The sequence below is a fragment of the Haliotis rufescens genome, unplaced genomic scaffold (assembly GCF_023055435.1).
Source record: "Haliotis rufescens isolate VD_foot unplaced genomic scaffold, xgHalRufe1.0.p SCAF_23, whole genome shotgun sequence".
Classification (NCBI taxonomy): Eukaryota; Metazoa; Mollusca; class Gastropoda; order Lepetellida; family Haliotidae; genus Haliotis; species Haliotis rufescens.
Window position 1 is genome coordinate 5,943,278 of NW_025963924.1, and position 23,741 is coordinate 5,967,018.

The 23,741-nt window shown below is 39.4% G+C and overlaps 1 protein-coding gene across 7 annotated transcripts in view; it reads left to right on the forward strand.

Annotated features, from left to right (window-relative positions):
* The window catches only part of LOC124146578 (orphan steroid hormone receptor 2-like), a 51,971-nt gene extending 31,070 nt beyond the window's left edge, over window positions 1-20,901 (forward strand). For 2 of the 7 annotated variants that reach the window (XM_046516923.2, XM_046516922.2), the window contains exons 4-14: window positions 1,547-1,676; window positions 2,248-2,427; window positions 4,915-4,968; window positions 6,087-6,220; window positions 8,661-8,829; window positions 10,526-10,710; window positions 11,367-11,463; window positions 12,905-13,061; window positions 13,565-13,722; window positions 16,428-16,565; window positions 17,786-20,901. In XM_046516923.2, coding sequence (XP_046372879.1) covers window positions 1,547-1,676; window positions 2,248-2,427; window positions 4,915-4,968; window positions 6,087-6,220; window positions 8,661-8,829; window positions 10,526-10,710; window positions 11,367-11,463; window positions 12,905-13,061; window positions 13,565-13,722; window positions 16,428-16,565; window positions 17,786-18,219 — 1,836 coding nt within the window. In that variant the 3' untranslated portion in view covers window positions 18,220-20,901. The remainder of the gene's footprint in view (window positions 1-1,546; window positions 1,677-2,247; window positions 2,428-4,914; window positions 4,969-6,086; window positions 6,221-8,660; window positions 8,830-10,525; window positions 10,711-11,366; window positions 11,464-12,904; window positions 13,062-13,564; window positions 13,723-16,427; window positions 16,566-17,785) is intronic. The other 5 variants (XM_046516926.2, XM_046516925.2, XM_046516927.2 and 2 more) reach the window with 5 other exon arrangements.
* The last annotated feature ends 2,840 nt before the right edge of the window (window positions 20,902-23,741 follow it).

Consider the following 23,741-nt stretch of genomic DNA (forward strand, 5'->3'; position numbering starts at 1 on the left):
GATCTATTAAAATTTTAGTAAAGTGTAAAGTTATTAAATCTTTGTTGTTTATACATTTGTGTGTTCAACACGTAATGTAGCTGGCGAACTTGTGTAGCCATAACTTGTTTGGGGTCGCCGATACTTAATATTAACACGCTTCTGCTCTGGCTAAACTTGTAAATAATCCAATCAAGGCTGCCAAGTGGGTTACATATTTATCAAGTATATAACTATATTTAACCAATGTGGTAGAAATGAATAAAGTATTGCTGACAGTCTCAAAGTCAGCCATTTTTCTCCCTGCTGCTACTCAAACCAAAGGGAAATAACTCTAATAATCTGAAGTTGACATAATCCTAGCTAATCAACACTCTTCAGGTTTGAAATTCGACTGTGTAAAAACTGAGTTGTCTGACACATAATCTATGTTTTATTTATAACTTATTGCGACTGTTGAAACCATCGCAACTATCGAAAGTGTAACACGTTACACTTTACTTGCAACCAGGTTGATATCAGACTCTTTACTATCTGAATGTAGACTGAAACATTAATCAGTTGGCCACTATGATTGGAAAGTCTCCGGTTTCCTGATGAATTTTTTGTTTGAAATTGGAACTAACAGTCCACGATGAAATTAATTCAAACAAACAGTGATTTAGTGTCACCATGCCCTGATGGTGTTAATCAATGTTCTCATTACTTGTGAATTGGTTCATGGTTGGATAATATATGAGGTGTTATAAGCCATCCATGCAATCGATCAGTCCTTATAATCATTATAATTATTAATGACTATTGTAACCATGGCAACAGATCCTTGGAAATCCATTGCAATGATGTCTTATGCGATGCTCTTGTTCTCATCATTGTTGGTTTTCCTGGGCACTGATCCACAAAATGTTCGTAACGCCATGACATTCGAGAGTTAGAGTTACGATGTCAGATCAGGGCCTGGAACTTGTAGTTTAAAACGGACATATTGTCTTTAGGTTATTAGGCTAATCGTAAAGGGTGCGCGGTATTGCAAGTATATCGGTAAATTGAGGTTTATTCATCCATTATACTTTTCACAATGTCTTATTTAAATGCTTGTTATATCAGGTGATTTCAAATAGTGATATTTATCATGTGTTTTTCTTGTACACTTGACAAATACCTTCACAATACCTCTGCAGCCGCAGGGCATGTACCCAAGATGGCTGCATGTTTATCGTGTTTATTGAATGAGTAAACATTATGTTGTACCAACATCTTGTTTTCTTCTATTTATGAACTTCATTTCATACACTGATGTTTCAGATTGCTTCTGAATTTAAAATTTAGAATTATACAGCAAAATTATGGTGATATGTATCGCAATATATTATGAGCAATGATCCAAATGTTTGGGTACGTTGACATGCCATCGACCAAATCTATGCACCTAACCACCTGATCCATTTGGCCGCCTCTTATAACCAGCATTGCTGGGTGTCAATGCTAACCTGGATTCCCCACAGTTGGTAAAAATTATGGTAAAAATGAGAAATATATTTAATGTAGTTTAATGTTTTGTTTGCAGGAGTTGCAGCATGCCCAGAGACTGGAACGACTGCGGGAAGAGCAACAAGCTGTCCGGGACAAGCTCACACAGAAACAACAGTTCGAGGCGAAATACGAGCCGTGTGTTGTTTGTGGCGACCGTGCTTCAGGTAGTGTGTACAGTTGGTAACAATCTCACAAACAAATTGAAACTAAACGATGTATGGACTTGGATATCATGAAGTATAAACATGATAAACCCTTCATACTCCTAGGGTCAAGGTCAAAGCCTAAAAAAGTGATTGTCTGTTTCAAAAGCATTTACTCTAGGTCAGTGAAAGACTTCTTGTCATTCTTTGTGAAGGCTGCAATGGGAAAACGGAAAATGTTGTGAAAGACCTTCGTATAAGGTCAAGGTTATGGTAACCATGGTGATTCCTAATTTATGTTTGCCATTTTCACAAATAGAATGCCTTTTCATTCAGATAGCTTTGAGTCTTTGCATGTTATGATTATTAATTTGAATACCAAGTAAAACTAGTGATGATATAACAATTCTAAATAGCAAATAGTTATGTTAGTTCACGGAGACCTTGCACTTTCATAACTCATTTTCAATATTTTCGCGAACATTGAAATTTGTGATTCCATTGTGTGCTGTGATGATAACGTTTTGGTTTTCGCTATGCTTGTTGTGTCAAACATGAAACAATCAACAACCTATAAATGTTGTGTTGACAGGTCGACACTATGGTGCAATCAGCTGTGAGGGGTGCAAGGGGTTCTTCAAGCGGAGCATCAGGAAGCAGCTGGGGTATGCGTGTCGAGGAGCTCGAGACTGCCCCGTCACGAAACTCCATCGTAACCGATGCCAGTACTGTCGACTACAAAAATGCCTGGCTGTGGGAATGAGATCAGAGTGTAAGCCCAACATGGTTGTCTCCCTTTGTGTGCTTTTGAACTCTATCAGAATTGAGGCTAAAAAAACATTTCTTGGTTCTCAGGCATTTGCAAACTACAAGATACACATCATGAAACTTGCTTGTCTGCTTTCAGATGGGAAAAGGGCTGACATTGGGGATAATATTTATGCATTTGCCAATGAGTTGAAGCATGATAATAGCAGTCCTGTATTACTTGCAGCCTGAAAATCAAAGAAATGTTTTATTGTCTCAATTTTTAGTTGTTTCAATTAAATTTTGTCTTTTTTTCAATTTTTCCAATGTTGCTCCTTTGACAAGATCCTATTGGTGTGACATGCGATTTGCAATTTTCTTCTGTGGTCTGTATTTTTGTTTAAAATTATCTACACACTATTAAAGGTTTTTAAACCGTCAACAGTGATGTCACTATTTCGTGTGCACCGTTCAATCATATCACATTCCACTATCAGCTTACCAAATGTGTTGGGAGCTGAAATGAATCTTTTCCTATTTAGATCTGGTTCTTGGCTGTATTTGCAATGCGTCACCTTTATTATATGAAGAGATGCTTTTCATTAACAAATCTGATATACAATTTGCCAGCATACCTGTTGGAATAGCCTCTTTTGGGGCCAAATATCATCGCATTGGCATGATTGGGAAGTGTAATGTGAAAAAAATGAAAGATAATCTGCACATCTGATTTTGGACCAGTAAGCATGTTGTAAAAACAGTAGCAGTCTGTGCCAAACACTTTAGGGTCTACGAGCCCAAACTTGCCTCCTAACATCATTATCAGTCTATTTTAGTATAATTACATTGACTATTATAAGCTTGTCTTACTAGTCTGAACAGGAGCGGTCGGGTAGCCTTGTGGATAAAGCATTCGCTCGTCACGCCGAAGACACGGGTTCGATTCCTGACGTGGGTACAATGTGTGAAGCCCATTTCTGGTGTCCCCCACCGTGATATTGCTGGAATATTGCTAAAAGCGGCTTTAAACTCACTCACTCACTCACTACTAGTCTGAACAGTTTTTTACTAGACTCAGACTTTGGACTAGTAGCTAAAGTTGCTTGAGTTGAAGAGAAGAATTTCTGATGAAATTGATAGGGGTCATACCATGTTATGGCTAGCTACTGTGTCAAGAATTTCACAAGGCTTCTTCCTTAGAAATTAATTGAACTTGTCTTCATTTTGGTAATACAGTGCTGAAACATTGCAAGACAGGATGAATTTTGTTCTGTAAACAGGAGCTGTTTAACTTTTAATTTCAGATGTTAGCGCATGACTGATTGTATGAATTCTTTAAAGATCTTGTCAGCAGTTCTGGTTGTCATGGTAACTGTTTAAAAAAATTCAAAATTATTGCATAAGAATATCATGAATATTGCAATGCATGTTAGATCATGCAGATTCAGCTTTCAGAAATGATTTTCTAGTTACCATGGTTACTACTGGCAAGATTTTGGTATTCTTTTTGTGCTTGTTACTTTGTGACAGTCTTAGAGGAGATCACACTTTTCTCAAACTTCTCAAATTAAACAGAATTTTGAATAATATATCAATATGTAGGAAAGGAATTATGTGATAAACAAGTGATAAATAGTAATCATATCATATATTTGTTATCAATAATCTTTTAGGAAATGATTGGTTGGTTGGTTGGTTGGTTGGTTGGTTTGTTTGTTTGTTTGTTGTTTAACGCCGCACTCAGCAATATTCCAGCTATATTACGGCGGTCTGTAAATAATCGAGTCTGGAGACAATCCAGTGATTGATATCATGAGCATGGATCCACGCAATTGGGATCGATGACATGCATCAACCAAGTCAGCGAGCCTGACCACCAAATCACGCTAGTTGCCTCTTACGACAAGCATAGTCACCTTTTACGGCAAGCATGGGTTGCTGAAGACCTATTCTACCCCGGATCTTCATGGGTCTTTTAGGACATGATGTGAAGCACCAGCTAGGGGCCCCAGGTTCATTGCTTGGGCCCACCAAAATTATTTCTGTTAGTCCCCTGGACTTGAAAATAAATAGATTGAAGACCATCCCTTATATATTCAAAGGGACATTACTCCATACCCCTGATTTGGTGATGCAGAAATTTGTTTACCATGTGTTTACTGGGGCCATTTTACAAAGAGCATTAATACTGTTTCGATGTATTGGAAATTTATTGAGACTAGAGTACAAACAGGCTCTGAGTCTCATTATAACTAGAATTGAGGGTTGTGCAAAAAGATAATTTTAAAAGAAAATCACAATCAATTAAAAAGTTGGTTATTGAAAATTGATAAATATTTGTAGGTCCTTTTGCAATTAATAACCGATGTGACTCACTCATCAAAATGCATGTTTCTTGATGTTGTTTTCTATGCTGATAGAGGGCTGTGAGTGTGAGTCGGAAACTGTGACCTCCTCTAGGTTTTCGATGTTCTTGTTGAAGTGTTATTTGAGATATCACTTACTGTTGTAGCATTCGCCGATAAGTCAGCAGATTTGCAAGTTCAGGCTCCTCCATATATCGAGGGTAAGAGTCGATGTTCATGGCTTTCTGTACACTACAAAATATATTGGCCACCAGCTATTTTTTCAAAATTGCATTTGGTAAGACAGAAGCTCTGTTGTTTTATTGTTTGGCTCGTGCACTGAAAAATGTTGACAGATTTCTGGTGTAAATGCTCGCCACACACCCGCTGCTTTACAATGATTAGCTTAGAACCTGTCATATGTCCGTGCTTAGACCTGAAAACCTGATGACAGTTCCACTACAAAGCCATGTCTTGTTTCTCTGGTGTTCCGCTACGAAATGTCCCTTTAGGAAGCACGGTAAAGAATAAATTCGAATTGTCGCAACATGATTTTGCTATGTCACTCTTGGTTCAAACGGTAATAAAACAATGCCAGATTATTCCAATTTATGCCTTGATTCAGTGTGCGAAATAGTCGCTGGCCTGCTTGCCCATGGCTAGCAAACTTTTGATTGGGCTAAAGATTCTGAAATGTCCCTAGCCCGACTGGCTACTGAAAGTTTAACGGTGATTTTTTTGTATGCGCGCCTCAGATGGATCAATAAGAAAAGAGTTTTTCGCATCTGGAGATCAAAACAACCATCAAAAACATAAATTCAAATTAATATCCGGAACAAATCGAGGTTGCGAGATCAGAGTTATCCCCCTTCATAATATTTGCATCAATCTTTCTGAAGGAAAAAGGGTTGCATATGTAAGTTAGTGAAATTTTGAACTGGCTTGTAACTTTTAAGGAGAGCTAGCACACCTGGCCACTATTTCTGGACAATTTCACACACTGCCTTGATTACTGACACATATTAAATTGTAGTCCCCCGTCATCACCTCAAGCCATTGATTGGAATATTTGGCTGTTGTTAAAGCTAGTTCACGAATGCCCACATCTTGCACTAAACATGTTTATTCACGTTCTTGAGTCGTTCACTAACATTTTATCAAGAAATATTTCTTTCACATTTAAGTGATGACTATCTGAAATGAGGTCAGTACTTAAGGATGCACAGCAAGAGTGGTGTCCCCTTCCTAGGATTGACCTTTGGGCAGATATGTTTCTGTAGTGTACAAAAGCCGTGTTGTTTGTGAGCCCATACTGACTCAGGTGTCTCTTTGTGTACAGCCGTGCAGCAGGAACGCAAGCCTCCGGACCAGAAGGATAAAATACAGACCACTGTTGCTACGTCTACGCAGAGGATTTACATCCGGAAGGACTTCAATAGTCCCTCAGCAGCAATCCCTACCTTTGCAGCTAAAGTGAGTTCATATCTTGGTTACTTATAATTTATTTATATGTATGCTGGATAAGGGCCCAGTTTTGTTGCTTACTAGCCCTTATTGAGGATGATGTATTTGTTACAAGGAATCTTGACTGAAACTTATTGAAATTCTGAAAATGAGACTGAAGAAGGGGTACCATGGTTACTGGATCACTGATATCATTGTTGATGAATGGCTCAGTTTCACTTGAAATGATTTTAACTTTTGATATTTGAAATTGTGTAAAGTAAGTGACTAAAGGATACTACATAAATGATACCTTGGAGATTTAGAATATTTAGGGTCAATTTCTTACAGAAAACTGTTAAGAAATTCTAATGTTTAAGTGAATCTCCATCCCCTCTCTAACTGATTCTATAATACTCAATAAGGGCTCAGTTTTATTGCATAGGGGTCCATATAGAGGATTTGGTATCCATGGTGGATCATGTCAGAAACTGTTCACCAGGGCGCCGTTGTACAAAACAACCTTAGCGCTACAACTGTCGTAAGTCTATGTTAAGGTATGGGAGTTACGATCACCTTAGCGCTAAGATCACTTCGTACAACGGCACCCTGGACCCTGTTCCACAAAGTGATTGTAGCCCTAAGATGATCGTAACTCCCATGTTTTAACATAGACTTACAGACCCGTGAAGATCTGGGGTAGAATAGATCTTCAGCAACCCATGCTTGCTGTAAAAGGCGACTATGCTTGTCGTAAAAGGCGACTAATGGGATCGGGTGGTCAGACTCACTGACTTGGTTGATGCATGTCATCAATCCCAATTGCGTGGATCATGATTATAATCACTGGATTGTCTGGTCCAGACTCGATTATTTTCAGACCGCCGCCATATAGCTGGAATATTGCTGAGTGCAGCGTTAAACAACAAACCAACCAACCAACATAGACTTACAACAGTCGTAGCTCTGCGTTCGCTTTGTGGAACGGTGCACTGGAGGGCGTGGGTTCAAATGCCAAATTGGCTCTGACTGTGGTGTGTCAGCTCCATGCCCGTGCTACTAGATTGTCCACAGCCTGTGTCCTTCACATTAAGTTGAAATAGAGTGATACACCTGAAATACTCGGAAACAATGTTAAAGCCCTCAATCTCATTAGAATCCAAACATTTACTCCGATATGATGCCTCTCTGTATGAAGACCAGAGGTCACCTCCTTTGGAGGTCGCGTCAGGTGAATCCCGAGCAGACTTGACTGCCCAATCTACATGAAGGTCGTGTCGGTTCTTGAGCCAATCAGATGTCAGCTTTCTTAAATGATTTGGCTTTATTTCATTACCACCTCTCTTCGTAAATTTGATCCGCGACAGAACCAATATATACCCTCTGGCACATCCTCTTGGGTGTGGATGCCATGGAGCTTAGAACCAACAGGATGTATTAAATATCCAGATCAATGTTATCATGGTTATAATGATAACAGCACAGCTTTTTTTCTTCGAATAAGAACTCCTTGTTTAAATTGTTTTCTGAGAAGCCAGAATGCTTGACTTACTTGTATCAAGAAATTAGAAGACTTAACACTGATTGGCTGATATTAAAGTTCACCTGACAAAATCTTCTATGGAGGTGTCCTGACTGTCCTCACTGGTCTAGTGGTAGAGCATCTGCTCGGAGAGCAGAAGGTCCGGGGGTTGATCCCCGGCCGCATCATACCTAAAGATGGTACTTGTTGCTAATGTTGACATGTATCATACCACAAATATGAAAATGCATTGATAATTTAAGGGGTTTTATTCTGTATTATAGCTAAAATGGATAGAATTATCAGTAAACCGCCCGCATGTTATCAGAAATGAGCGGGCCGCTGTAACTTGATAATGCCCTCATATTACTTGACGACGGGCTATTATCACGCCCGTCGTTAGGTAACGTCATAGGATAGGGATTGGTGATGTCATCTGGTTTGTTCTATGGCGTTTCCATATTTGTAAAAGTGGGTAAGTGACATTCATGTTGAATGCAGTAAATGTTTCAAAACTGATATTGTTGTTTCTTTACATTTGATAACAAATTCCATCCATTTTAGCAATAATAAAGGTAACGCTGTTTTTCAGGGCATTATCATTTGCAGAGGCCCTTGGTCTTTTCAACTGCCCTCCTTCGTCAGGCAGTTAATGGAAGACCTCAGGCTTCTGCAAATGATAATGCCCTGAAAAATAGCATAACCCTTACAGTATTTGAATGTAGGGGACACTTTAATCTTCAATTTTTGGTTTGTGTCTCTTTGGCTTTCATGATTAGTTTTCTTTTGCTCTGTTTCGTAAACTGTTACCATGGTTACAGTGTTGTTTTTTTGTTGTCATTTATGTATTTTTACTGCTTTTTGGATCAAAGGATCAACAGCTGCAGTGTGATGTATGTTTTCATGTGCCAACTGATTTACAAAGAGTATGACTGTGATATGATTTAGCCTATACCGACCCCTCAACAAGATTACTATGAACTCCAGAGCCCTGAGGATGGTACGGCCAAGGCGGTCGGAGGGAGCCTACTGGCCAACCTGCAGGAGAGGGTCATCCAAACTGACCAGGGCATGGTCATTCTTAGCTCCCAGATGCCTTCCACCACTGCAAACACAGGTCAGTCTGTGTTGCTAGGCAACAGTTGCCATGGTTATACTAGTGTATTAACTGGACATGTTAACTGTTGTGATAATCGAAAATGTTTGGTCTTGTAATTATTTTGACACTGGTTGTTTTGTGTCGTCAGTCACTGCAGCTAGATTTCATTTGATAGGTTGCCATGACGACAGTTACCATGTTTACATGGGTATCGTGATAGTAGGAAATGTTTGTTTATGTAGTTAAAAAGGAAAAAGTTGTTTTTTCGCATGTCATGTCAATCAGCAAATGTCCTATAATTTGCAATATTATATAAGTTATTCTTTATTGTGTATTTATAGATTGTAAGGTTATCATGAATTTCTTAGCTCTGTAATAAGAACAAGATTCCATTCATCATTCTCAAAATGTACTCTAACCAGGGGATTCCAGGTTAGAATATAGGTCCCCAGCAACCTAAGCTTGTCATAAGAGGCAACTAGGATTGGGTCGTCAGGATCGGTGACTTACCGGTAGTTGATGCTAATTACTTCAATCACTAGATTGTCTGGTCCAGTCTTGATTATATACCATGTATACAGACCGCTGTCATATAGCTGGAATATTGCTGAGTGCATTAAACAACAAACAAACAAAAACAAAACAAATTGTACTCTGCAGTTGAGAAACCAATTTACCAATCATATACCATACACAGGGCCCGTGAAGAGGCGACTATGCTTGTAAGAGGCGACTAACGGGATCGGGTGGTCAGGCTCGCTGACTTGGTTGATGCATGTCATCGATCCCAATTGCTTGGATTGATGCTCATGATATTAATCACTGGATTGTCTTGTCCAGACTTGATTATTTACAGACCGCCTTCATATAGATGGAATATTGCTGTGTGCGGCGTTTAATAATAAACCAACCAACCACCCATGCACAGGCATGCCAGTGTCACAGTGATCTATACAGTCTATACCATTGTATGTACAAAGCAGGGATTTATCTCAATCTCAGAGACCGATATTCAGCCCAATGTCTTCAGGAATGTCTAAAAATTGGAATTAATAGAATCCGTGAAGATCTGGGTTGAAAAACGGTCTTTAGCAACCCATGCTTGTTGTAACAGGCGACTATGCTGTCGTTAGAGGCAACTAACGGGATAGGGTGCATGTCATCATATCACAATTGTGGATTGATCAGCATTAGAAATTGGCACTAGTCCTGTAGTCCTTACCAAACTGCCCAATAGTAAAGGTATCCTAAGGACTAGTAAAAATTGGCCCATTTTAAGGGTTTTGCTATATGGTATCATTATAAGGACTCGTGGACAAAAACTGTTAGTTTCTAACCCTGTTGATGCTCATGATGTCGATCCCTGGATTGTCTGGTCCATTATTTACAGACCGCAGTCATATTCCTGGAATATTGCTGAGTGCAATGTTTAACAACAGACAAGCACACAACTAGAAATTAATAATTAATCCCAATTCATGTTAATATTCATGTAATGACTTTATTGAGGTGACTTGTATTTCACTGGTAGCAGAACCAATACAAAGGAAGAACCTTAATGCTTAGTTTTGAATTATCTCACAAAATGCAATGTTAAAATGATCTAGATTTTGGAAAATAACAACTTTACGATATCCCAATTTGCCTTCCAAGGAATACTAGTTAATCTCTGGCAAGATATACAAGCCTCAGTTTGGGAAATGTTCTGTTGTAGATCTGAGTACACTGGCCAGCGTCGTGACCACCTTGGCCAACATGGGGAAGAATGAAGGGGATCAGAGCCAAGGTGGCGACCCACTCACGCCGTCAAACGGAGATTCGGAGGTGGACACCAACACAGACTCAGTGGCCAAGGCATTTGATACTCTTGCCAAGGCTGTGCAGCCTCAGTCTAATCAGGTAGGAGAACAGCCTTCATTACAACTTAGCAGTCGGTAGTGGCAGTTGACTTGTTTTTTGTAGCAGTCGCTCATATGTGTCCATTTAAATATGTGTATGTGGTCATGCACGTTCTGACCTACTATCGGGGGCACGGGTGGCCAGGTCGTCTAAGGCGCTTTGTAAGTCCCGTTTTATTAAAATATAGATCTTGATTATCAATCATATCATCTTGACTGGGTGCCACCATTTTGTTTGAAGCAAATACAAGTGATATGAGAGGTGGAGTGGAATCTGATTGGTCAATAGGAGGGACATCAAAGGGACATAAGTCCACATAATATCCACAGGTGGTGCTATGATCGAGCCCAGAAATTCTGGCCTAGTTCGGCAAGGGTGGAAACTGGACTTTTATAGTCAGTTAACACCCTTGCCTGGGGAAGATGGACGTGTTTCTGACACAGTATAGACGATCTACCTAAGGTTGTAGATGGGCAGGTGTACCTTAGTGAAGGTTACCGTTCAGGGCCTACTTGCACAAATCAATCTTAGCCCTGAGCCCATAAGTATGGGAATTATGATCGCCATAGTGCAGATGGGCCCTGGTCATTGACAGATTGGATGAAAGTTGATAAGCGAATGTCCATCAGCCAGCTGATCGTGAATCTGTATTACAGAGCAGCACGCTGGACCAGTCGGTGTCAGAGACCAGCCTCAATGAATCTGGCATGAGTACGGAGTCAGGAGATAGCAGCTTCGTCATCGACATCGAAGGTGAGTCGAAAAATGACAGTTGAGTACATCATCAAAATAAATAAATTTACTTAATAAATAATGAGAGTATGTCCATATGAGAGTATGTCCATCTTTATGAGAGGAGCTATGACGTCATACATCTAAGGTTATTTTTACATATCTATGCCATCAAAAAGCCTTAATTAAGAAAAAAATGGAAGTGGAAGTTGTTTATTATACAATAAAACACTGCAGGGAGAATAAACCATGAGGGGCGCATCCCTGAGTGGTTTATTCTACCTCCAGTGTTTTACTGTTGTATGATAAACAACGACACGATTCATTTATTTCTTTTATGAGATATCAACATTATTTACAGCCTCTTTAAGGATGTTGATAAAATTTAGAAGCTTTAAAAATATTTACTCAAGTTTTTCATTAAATAATGATTACTCCCACAATAAAATCCGGCCTCAGCAATGTCAAACAAGTCCATTTATGCATAGGTGGATATTTCCCACATATTCTCACAATTCTCACGATGATTACATGTACCTTTTCTCCCATTACCGATTGTCATATCTCTCCCACTTTTGGATGCGATTGTTCGGCCATCACATTTATCTGCGTTCACTCTCAAAAATGAAGTCGCCCAGTATACGATATCATCAACTTGCGAGCCCATGTTCGAATCTTCAGAAATGACGTCATGATAGAACAATGCTTTTCGTGAAATAAACTACAAGTTTAATCTTCATAGCTCTTTGCGATTTATCGCTAATTATCTTATATAAATAAATTAAGTGCCTTATAACATGAAATATAAATAAATATCACATAATAAATAAATCACAAAGGCCTTGAGTTTTCCACGCCCAACTGATGTTATTTGATTGAAAACAAATAGGTATTTTCAAAACCTTTGTTATTTTTTATTTAGTTACGGTTAGTAACCATAGAGTTACCTTCCTTTCAATGATCTGCTGCTGCTATTCAGAGTCAAATGTGCCTGAATCCAAGCAGATAGGACAAAGAGGGCCAAAGCTTATATCATGTCCATATGCATCTGTTGCATGGCCGTTATTTTGGGAAGGGAGCTGTGGTAATACTTTGAAAAGTGCCTGATATTTTGTGACAGAAATCCAGTACAAACCCTAGAGTACATTTGTTGCATGACATTATATAAGCATTGCCAAGATGCAGTGCAAGATATTGTGATACTTGCTGCATACTTGAGGAAGTAGGCTGGTCAAAGGGGGGCAACTCTTGTCACCCTATTGGACTCATTACTAAAGCACACAGATAAGAGCACATGCAAGTATCGTGATACGTATCGGATCATGAGCTAGGTATTTTGATATGTATCGGATCGCACAGTTGGTGAATTGTCCGGCCCTTTATAATTGTGTTTTTTTTTTAGGTAATCTGGCAACTTTTATGTTGGCCAAAATGCGTACATGATGAATGGTTCTGTTTTCAGGTCCTATTCTCTCCGAATCCAACTTCCAGTTCAACCTGACGACTCCATCTCCCATGCCCGCGTACCTGAATGTCCATTACATATGTGAGAGTGCGTCACGCCTTCTCTTTCTCTCCATGCACTGGACACGCTCAATCAACGCCTTTCAGATTCTCAAGTAAGATTTGTTTGTTTGTTTGTTGGTTAACACCACACTCAGCAATATTCGAGCTATATGACGGTGCTCTGTAAATATTCAAGTGTGGACCAGTGGACAATCCAGTGATTGACATCATGAGCATCGATCTACACAATTACATGCATCAGCAAAGTCAGCGAGCTTGACCACCTGATCCTGTCAGTCGCATCTTATGACAAGCATGGGTTGTTCAAGACCAATTCTAATCTTCAAGGGGGACAAACACTGCCATTCTTGAGTTTTGAATTTTTTGGAGTAATATTATGCCCCTTGTTGGATATTATATTTTTATAAGGGTTTTTATTTCAGATAAAATAAGTTAATGGGCTCTCAACCCTATGTGAAATGTTTTTAAGCCAACTGAAAATAAGAAGAAGGAAAGGAGAGGTGTAGTCAATACACACCAGTGGTTTAATCCAAATATACAATGGCCACCAGACCAGAAGTCAGATTACTATTGTAACCATCTTTGATTATTTCAGCCCTGACCTGCAGACAACAATTGTGCGGTCGTGTTGGAGTGAGCTGTTCTGCCTGGGCCTAGCACAGTGTTCCAACACCATGTGCCTGTCAACCATCCTGGCGGCCATCTTGAACCATCTCCAGGCCAGCCTGCAGCAAGGTACAAACACTAACACAGGTTCGGGGCATTCTCTAACACTCTCTGTCTCCATGTACGCTGCATGCCCTTGCCACATCTGCACGTTTGCACTAATCTGCTTTGTAGCTGAAATGGATAGAATTATCATTTAACCGCCCGCATGTTATCAAAAATGAGCGGGCCACTGTAACTTGATAATGCCCTCATATTGCTTGACGACGGGCCATTATCACGCCTGTTGTTAGGTGACGTCATAGGATAGGGATAGATGGCTTCACGTTCAATAGTGACGTCATCTGGTTTGTTCTATTACGTTTCCATATTTGTAAAAGTTGGTCAGTGACATTGGTGTTGATTGTAGTAAATGTTTCAAAACCGATATTGTTGTTTCTTTTTATTTTATAACAAATTCCATCCATTTTAGCTATAATAACGGTAACGCTATTTTTCAGGGCATTATCATTTGCAGAAGCCCTCGGTCTTTTCAACTGCCCTCCTTCGTCGGGCAGTTAATGGAAGACCTCAGGCTTCTGCAAATGATAATGCCCTGAAAAATAGCGTTACCGTTATAGTAAGCTCACACGTCATCCTCCTGACAAGCATGACTAGCTGTGTTCCTGCATGCTTCAAGCATCCTTTCTCAGCTTTGAACCATGTTCTATGCCTACCGTATTTGCCATAATAAGCAGCACTCTGGGCACTCAGAAAAATTGAAAAGGGAGGTGCTTATTAAGACCTCATGAAAGTTGAACTTGTTGTCAGAGTATTTGGAGCATGTTCTAAACATACCATATTTGCCACAATAAACACTCTGGGTGCTCAGAAAATTATAAAAAGTGAGTTGCTTATTAAGACCACATGCAAGTTATATCTGTTGTCAGAGTAAGATGGAGCATGGGAAAAGAGGTGCTTATTAAAACTACTCTGCAAAGATTGTGTCTCATTGATAACCAGGCCTTTAAAGACAAAAAGGTTTAATAATTGGTTTCAGAAATTATTCCCAATTTTGGATAAAGTAACTGTTTCCTGTTTCCATACCACTGAGACTAACTTGAAAATCCGAAATATACCCCTAATGTCTATATTTTCAGATAGTTTAACGCTCTGAATTTTCTGCATCTTCCTTTGCCAATGATGCGAACTGTTTGTTATGCTGTCAGCTTTCGCTTTTGCTTTGTCAATGTATTTTTCTCAATTTCAACATAAGTCTATCAGTGGCCGTCTTGATTACTTGTGTGCTCACCGGCTCCATGGTGTAGTGGAGAGAGCATCTGCCCAGAGAGCAGAAGGTCCAGGGTTTGATCCTCTTCTGCATCATACTAAAAAATCTTAAGAGATGTCACTTGTTGTTGCCATGCCTGGCGCTCGGCATAAAATGGATAAATAAGTGCAGTGTGGACTGGAAGGCAGAGTCCAAACTGGTACTAGCAGCCACACACATACGTTTGTGACCATATAAGTTATTTATTATATAACGAGACTATAATGTGATGTGAAAAAGGGTTTAATGTTGCGTCTAAGATTATTGCGCTTATATAGTGACGTGTGTGTGTGTATGTATGTGTGTGGCTGCTTGTACTAGTCCAGACTAATGCAGATTGTATGGTGCTAAACCCACTGAGATACCATGCCGCAGTTTAACATAAATACCCCACTCAGACACAGTATACTGACTCTGAGCTGACCAGTCCTTGTTTTAGCTCCTTAATGCCGATGCCAGGCAGATTAATAAGTACCATCTTTTAACGTCTTTTGGTATGACGTGGACAGGTATTGAACGTCAGACCTTCCGCTCTTTGAGGAGATGCTCTTCCATTAGACCACAGAGGCAGTCACAACGCGACTTTAAACACCATTTCACCTCACCTATTAATTATTATGTGATATCTCTGGAATAATGGTGACTGCATCGTTAAACAACATTCACTCGCTCACACAAATTAAATGGATTTGGTTCTCAAAAACTATCTAAGTTAGAGAAATGAAATTTTACACACTGATATTACAGTACTGTTCATGATCTTAAATGATTTCGAAAATTGGTTCTATTCATTTTTTACAGAGTTATGGCCCTTGCTACATGTTTTTTCAACTTTGTGCAAATTAGTACTACTGAAGTTACAGTAATGAGAGTTACGACCCTTGATCCATGTTATTTTACTTAGTGATAGTGTCTGCAAGGTGGACAAGTTTTCTCAGAAATTGCTGAAGTTACGTGAATGAAACTTTGCAAGCTTATCTAAGAGATACTTATCAAGACTAAGTTCAAAAATTGGTGCCATAAATTATTTTTTCCCTTGCTACTGGTCTATTTTGTGGCCCTGTCTTCAATGAGGACAAGTTTTATGCAAAACTACATGAAAGTGTGCATGTTTATTAAGACATACTTGTCAATATTGAGCTAAACTTTTAGTGCTGTAAAATTGTTTTTCTATGTTATTTGACTTAGTGCATAATTGCTGCAATGGGGACATATTTCCTCAGAAACTAATGAAGTTACATGAAATAAACTTTGCAAGCTTATCTAAGAGGTACTTGTCAAGACAAGTTTAGCATTTGATACCGTAATTATTTTTGTTCTGGAGTTACCCCCCTTTCTCCTGCTTTAGATTTTGTGCATCCCTTTTGCAATGCATACTTTTAGAAAATCAGTATTGATGTAAATGCCTCATTCTAATGTGCCCCATGGCAGGGGATAGTGATAATGCTGTGTTCTTGTTGTTACTCTGACTTTCCTTTTCCAGAGAAAGCCGACCAAGACAAGGTGAAGGTTGTGATCGAGCATATCATTCGCCTGCAGGATTACATCACTGCCATGTCCCAGCTCCAGGTCACCTCAGCTGAGTACGCCTATCTCAAGACTCTGGTCCTCTTCTTCTCAGGTAATAACCACTCCTCAACTGGCTTCGGTTCCCTAAACATGTTCCCAGAATGAAAGACTAGTGGTTCGATCCCCGGCCACGTCATGCCAAAAGACGTTTACGATGGTTCTTGTTGTTACCCTGTTGACGCTCAGCATTAAGGGGATAAAACAAGGACAGTCAGTTGGCATACTGTGTGTAACTGGGGTATCCATGTTCAACTGCAGCATTGAACAGTTGCTATTGAGTTGGGGTTTTAATGCTGTTTTTAACTGTATTCCAGTTATATCACGGCGTGTCAGCTTAATGTGGGAGGAAAGCCCCAAGTGATACAGGTCTCAGACGTTTACCACTTCTGTAGAACCCACGAGCACGGGTATGGTGCCGACAAACCTAGATACATAATCGGGGCGAACTGGGATTCGAAAACACAATCATAGGTTTCTGGTGTGCCCAAGGGACACAACTCTGCACAGCAAATCGCAGCGCCTTAGACGACTGGGCCACCCGTGCCTCCTTGCAGCATGGTACCACAGTGGGATTGCACTATAAAAGGGGCATTAGTCCGGACTAGTACAAACTACACACGTCCATGGATGTCAATGTATAAGTGCATTATTTTTTAATGTGACGTTAAACCATATTCGAATTTGCGACCTGGGTTTGTGTCCCTTAGCCATGCCAGGATCCGCTACTCATGGGGTTGAAGTCTTAATGGCTCTTGGTTTGTCAGCACCATACCTGCACACATGAGTGTCACCAAAGTGGCAGAAGATAACAATTGACTCATCTCTCACATTAAGCTGAAGCACCATAACCGTGATAATATATCTGAAATACTGTTTAAGACAGTGTCAAACCCAACTCACTCACTCATTCACTCACTTGTCTTGGACCTCTGAACATCCGGGGTAGAAAAGGTCTTCAGCAACCCATGCTTGCCGTAAAATGCAACTATGCTTGTTGTAAGAGGCGACTAACGGTTCGGGTGTTCACACTAGCTGACATGGTTGATACATGCCATCATTTTCCAGTTGCGTGGGTCGATGCTCATAATGTCAATCACTGGATTTTCTTGTCCAGACTGGATTATTTATTGTCATGTAGCTGGAATATTGCTGAGAGCAGCGTTAAACAACGAACAAACCAATACAAATAACAGACCGCTGTGATACTGCTTGAATTAGCTGAATGAAACATTTAACAACATCACTCACTTTTTAACTGTATTCATCCTTCAGACAACCCCAACATCCGGAATAAGCGTCAGATCGAGAAGCTCCAGGACAAGACCAGTAAGGAGCTTGTGCAGCATGTCCAGGCTATGGGATCCTCCTCTGAGCGAATAGCCAAACTGTTGCTGCGTCTTCCCCCACTCAAAACATTCAGCCCAAACACAATGGAAGAGCTGTTCTTCTCCGGACTGATTGGCAGCGTTCAAATCGACAGCATAATTCCCTATATTCTGCGGATGGAGACTGCAGAGTACAACCTACAGATGACAGGGCAGCTTCTCTCACCCGCCCAGGGACAAGCTACGGAATACAGCATTCATTCTGTCAACGGTCTGCCCGCACAAGGCACCGTCTTGCAAGACTTCAACGCTTCAGTGATTAACGGGCCAGCTGCCCAGGTCCTGCAGGCACAGACAATAACCCCGGGGACAAGCGCGTGACATACACATGACCTTGACCTCAGTTACTTTGGTCAGGAGTGATGTTCATTTTTAAAGTCAGCTGACATTTTATTTTCACCAGCAGGTGATGTGAGCATGATCAATTCTTAATATATATTTTTTTTGGTTTTTTTTGGAAAGGAGGCGTCCTTGACCTTTGACAGGATTTGCAACTCCATTATAAAGTGCTATGGAACAGACAATTAACTGGATTCTTTCTTGCAACTGACAACAGCATGAGAGATGAGGCTGTTCATTATTTAAGATAGCTTGGATCTATTAACGTATACCCTGGTGCTGTGACATGTTGTAGAATACTTGATATTGCGTTGCCAGTGAGAATAAGTCATGCTCTGTTTTTCGTGTGATCTGGAACACGTTATCTACTGGTGGTGAAGTTTGACACGAGGGACACCTACAGACGCGCGGAACCTGATTTTGATTTTTTGCCTGTGTGATTATCTTGAAGATAAATAATCATTATCATCTTCAGTGTGATTCTTGGTTTCTGTTCCACAAGTTATCTCATTACTAAGCTTTTTTGAATGATCACATTGTGAAGATCCTTTGAAGGGTCAAAGTTCCTATTGAAAGGGTCGTTAAGATCTTTTGGATGGTCTGAGAAGTAAGATATATAAGATGGCCATACTTTTATGATCTTTTGAAATGTCATTGTGCTGAATTCCTGTTCAGGATTTGGAATATGGTAAAATCATTTGAATTCGAATTTTAAGAACAATTTTATACGGCTTTTGCTAAGATATTTTGAAGAGTCAGACTATAAACACCTCGGGTCTGAGATTTTCTTTGATCTCTACTGCCAAGATTGTTAGTGGATCAGAAACCAAGTCAAGGGGAGACAACTAGGGACTAAGCATTTGAGAGGAGACATGGCTAAGTATTTATTTTGATGGTTATTGCACTGAATCATATCAATGTATTATATATCCACTGGGCGTCTTTGCGGTCAATTTACTGCATTATCCATGGTTGTGGCCAGGCTTTCAACCCTCTGGCCCCAAACATGTATAGATGAAAATGTTACTACTTTTGAAATTGTAGCTGTATCTCTGTTGACTCTTCGACTAGTGTAAGGACTGATGGGGTGGTCTAATGGTTAAGGTTTTCGTAGGTAGGACCTAAGACATGGGTTCAATTACCCATATGGGTACAGTGTATTAAGCCTATTGATGCACCTGCACCAACTGTAATTATGTTGGAATGTTGCTAACAGCGGAAAACTCTGTTCTCGGTTACTAATCCAAGCTCCTTCGCAGCGTGTGACACCTTCGTTACCATTCGGGTATCATCGCTGCCACCAGGGTGCAAGTGACCATTTCAGAAGTTTTGAGCATGTTCCTCCTAACCCAAATGTAGTAACATGTATTTTTTTGGTATATCTTTGGGAAGGTTTTACGACTGACTTACTATTTCCCTCATTTTACATTTGTTGGCTGGTTGGAGATTGCAAGGGAACAGCGACCTTTCCCCCCTGCATATTCACTTATGCTACTTACTGAAATGAAATAGAAATTCAAATTGATAAACAAACAATATATTTCAAGTGGTGAAGAGTATTCAGTGTCACGACAGTCATCACCTGTTTGTAAACATAACAGTCTGGTGGTTGCGAGGTCAGCTCCATGCATGGTTGTGGCTGCCTTGCACAGTCGGGAGCTGTGATGGGTGGCAGCGATAGTATAGAATTTGCGAACAGGCTGTCGCTGTGAGGAGCGAACAGGCAATCGCTGTGAGGAGCCTGTCAACAAAATGATTACTTCAGTTTTTTTACAATCACAAAAAAAACTCCAGAGGAGAATTCTTTCAAAAAACATTTTCCTTTTTTATTCACATGCAAAATATATAATATATATAATATGCACTGTCAAACCCTTGGGCTAGGGGGTGATAAGCACGAGAGGGAGTTGGATAGGGAGAAAGAGAGAGACATAGCGATACATATGCATAATTAACTGATACATGGTTTGCAGTTTACAAGTTAATGTTTAGGTATAAAGATGTTTAGGTATAAAGAAGTTTAGGTATAAAGAAGTTTAGGTATAAAGAAGTTTAGGTCTAACACATGTCCTAAGATTAACGACAACAGCCAAATTAGACAAGGACCCTTAGATTTCCCTTAATTCTAACACTGAATTTATTTTTCGGTTTATTTTTGTCAAGATTCGCCAGTTCAGTTTATAATGTGATTGTAGTGATATTTCAAGTGACATTATCATGGTTTCTTGTGTCTTTTTTCAATAGGGGCCGTGAGTTGTCTTTTCAGAACACTGTAAATACCTTATATGTTGATGTGTTGAAAGCAAAGACTCTCAATTTCTTTTGTCTCCAGCTTGAATATAAAGGTTGTTTTCTCTGACCATGACATGTAAAGCAGAGGCACTTACATATTTCCATATCATAAAACTGTATGACAGGCAGCAGAAAATCACTTCATCCGATAGTTCTCATTTTTAGACAGACAACCATTACTCGTTTCACGGGTTGCAGCCATTGCCCATAGCATGATATTATGTGATATTTATTCACAATAACCTGAAAGCAGGTTTCTAATTCAGTTTTGATATTACACAATAATAAAGCTGTTTTTGACACAGGCCAGAATGTCAAAAAGTATCAGTCTTATTCTAGTTATAGACTGGGGTTCATAGGTTTATATATATATATATATATATATATATATATATATATATATATATATATATATATATATATATATATGTTTTGTGGATTTAACAAACAAACAAACAAACAAACAAACAAGATGTCCTTACACGACCCTTCTAGAATACCTTCAAAGTCAGTTGTCATCAGTCTGTTCGGGTTGTCATATGAATGGCAGCCATCTTGGATTGGAGCTCCCTGCACTCAGTGACTCCAACCCTAGGAGACACAGACTGTATTTGTAAGAAGTGTTTTGATTGGCTGAGTGTAGACTCTCATTATGCAGAAAGCATACTGTGTAAAGACTTGAAACTTTTATGAATCACATCTTTTTTCATGTTTGTAATGTTTCAGGGCTACTGCTTGCCTGATCATTCACCTGGGGCGAGAAATAGAAATAGCATTCACCTGGTGAAGGGGCAAGACATAGCATTCACCTGGTGAGGCGGCAAGAAATAGCATTCACCTGGTGAAGGAGAAAGAATAGCATTCACCTGGTGAGGGGGCAAGAAAGAGCATTCACCTGGTGAAGGGGCAAGACATAGCATTCACCTGGTGAAGGGGCAAGAAATAGCATTCACCTGATAAACGGGAAAGAATAGCATTCACCTGGTGAAGGGGCAAGAAAGAGCATTCACCTGGTGAAGGGGCAAGACATAGCATTCACCTGGTGAAGGGGCAAGAAATAGCATTCACCTGATAAACGGGAAAGAATAGCATTCACCTGGTGAAGGGGCAAGAAAGAGCATTCACCTGATAAACGGGAAAGAATAGCATTCACCTGGTGAAGGGGCAAGAAAGAGCATTCACCTGATAAACGGGAAAGAATAGCATTCACCTGGTGAAGGGGCAAGAAATAGCATTCACCTGATAAACGGGAAAGAATAGCATTCACCTGGTGAAGGGGCAAGAAAGAGCATTCACCTGATAAACGGGAAAGAATAGCATTCACCTGGTGAAGGGGCAAGAAAGAGCATTCACCTGATAAACGGGAAAGAATAGCATTCACCTGGTGAAGGGGCACGAAGTAGCATTCACCTGGTGAAGGGGCACGAAGTAGCATTCACCTTGTGAAGGGGCAAGATTGAGCCCTGCAACGTCCTTACAAACAATAGAGAAGTTGTAGCAATTAAAGTTTAAATATTCATGTTCTACCAACTTCTAAATCAAAGACTTGAGCATATTACATGCCCATGCAGGTTACATCAAGGGACCAGTGTTCCACCACAATGGAGCATTAACTGGTTCACTAGGCTTCATAAAGACAACACGCAGTTATTAGTGAAAACAGGACACTACGGTAATTTAGTATCATGTGACTTGGTCCTCGGGGTGTAAACGATTGGAAGTTTTAGTATGCATAATTTGATAATTAATATAAATATTTTGATTAATAATAAAATTAATTTTTCTTTAGGTCTAGGTAAAAAAATACTTATAGACCCAGAAGTCGATCCAATGCTAGATATGAATGAGGCTGATCCATTAAATGTTTAAAATTGAATATTCTGCCATCAATTGTCCATCTTGGAAATCTTAATAAATGTGAATGCTTCTGTTGTAATGAATAATAATTTAGTATTGATAGTCATAAATCTGTGTCAATACAGCATCAACAGTAAAACGTTACCGAAACATCGATATCACGATATACAATGACAAACAAATTGATACTGTTCACAACACACAGTATTATACAGTACTAATACTGATTAGTTTTAGGTTAATAGCCAAATCATTGTTGTAAGTCGTTGAAATTTTATCAAGATTATGCTGGCTGTTTTGAATGTTGAGAAATGTGCATTCATCGCATGTGCCTGTTTATGTGCAAAAGTGGAATGGTAAACTTTCTCCAGTGACTGGAGTAATGGTTCCGTGAGGACTAAATCCAAATCCAGAACTCACCTGATTCGTTTGTAACCATGGCAACCATGTGTAATGGTTTTTTTGGATGTTTTTGAAACTAAACATGTCTACCTGTCACAAATATTGTGTTCAAAACAAGCATAATAATAATCCTGAATTGTTTGTGTTTTTTGCTCTCATTAACCCTTTCCTTGTTGAAGGAATCCCTGACACAAATAGAACTTACTGGATTTCATCAGACTAAGGGTTAAGTTCATAGTTTCTCCCTAACATTATTTTTGCTTCTTTTTTTTGTCTTTTGTCACAGATGTTTGTCATATCAATTAAATTGTCGGTAGAAATGTGACATGAACCGTATTCATCCTTGGCATCGTCAGATGTCATATCATACCTGTGTTGATGACGAGCGTGTTAACACCTGTCATTAATCAGATGTTTTTGTTTTTATCATGTCTTTCATTCATGTATACCTTCTTCATCTTTGTCTCAATTTATTGTTCATTCTGTCTAGATTTGTGGACGGCGACTAACAAAATAAGAGTTCCGTAGCGGAAATTCTTTCCTAACATCTTTCCATTTCCTCGTCTCTCTCGTCATTGTATTATTGATACATTTGTACATTTCATGTGTTGAATATTGTATTATAGTTATTATTGTGAGTTTTATAACCTTGAGTCATTGTGTTAAATACTTGTGCTAAACAAGTTTGTGTATATATATAAATATATCTCCACAGCTGTTTCTGCTACAAGCAGCATTGTATATTTTGCTTCAGTGTGTTGTCCCTCAGTGTGTGAATTGTGTCATAAATTGTGTCATAAATTGTGTTGAAATTGATACCAAATTAAGCTATACAGTTTATCATGTAACAGATCATACGACTGGAATACTTAATACAAATTCAGTTTTTTTTCAAAGAAATGTTTGCAATTGTGAAAAAAACATTTCACTTATATTTGTTCTAAACGTTAGAG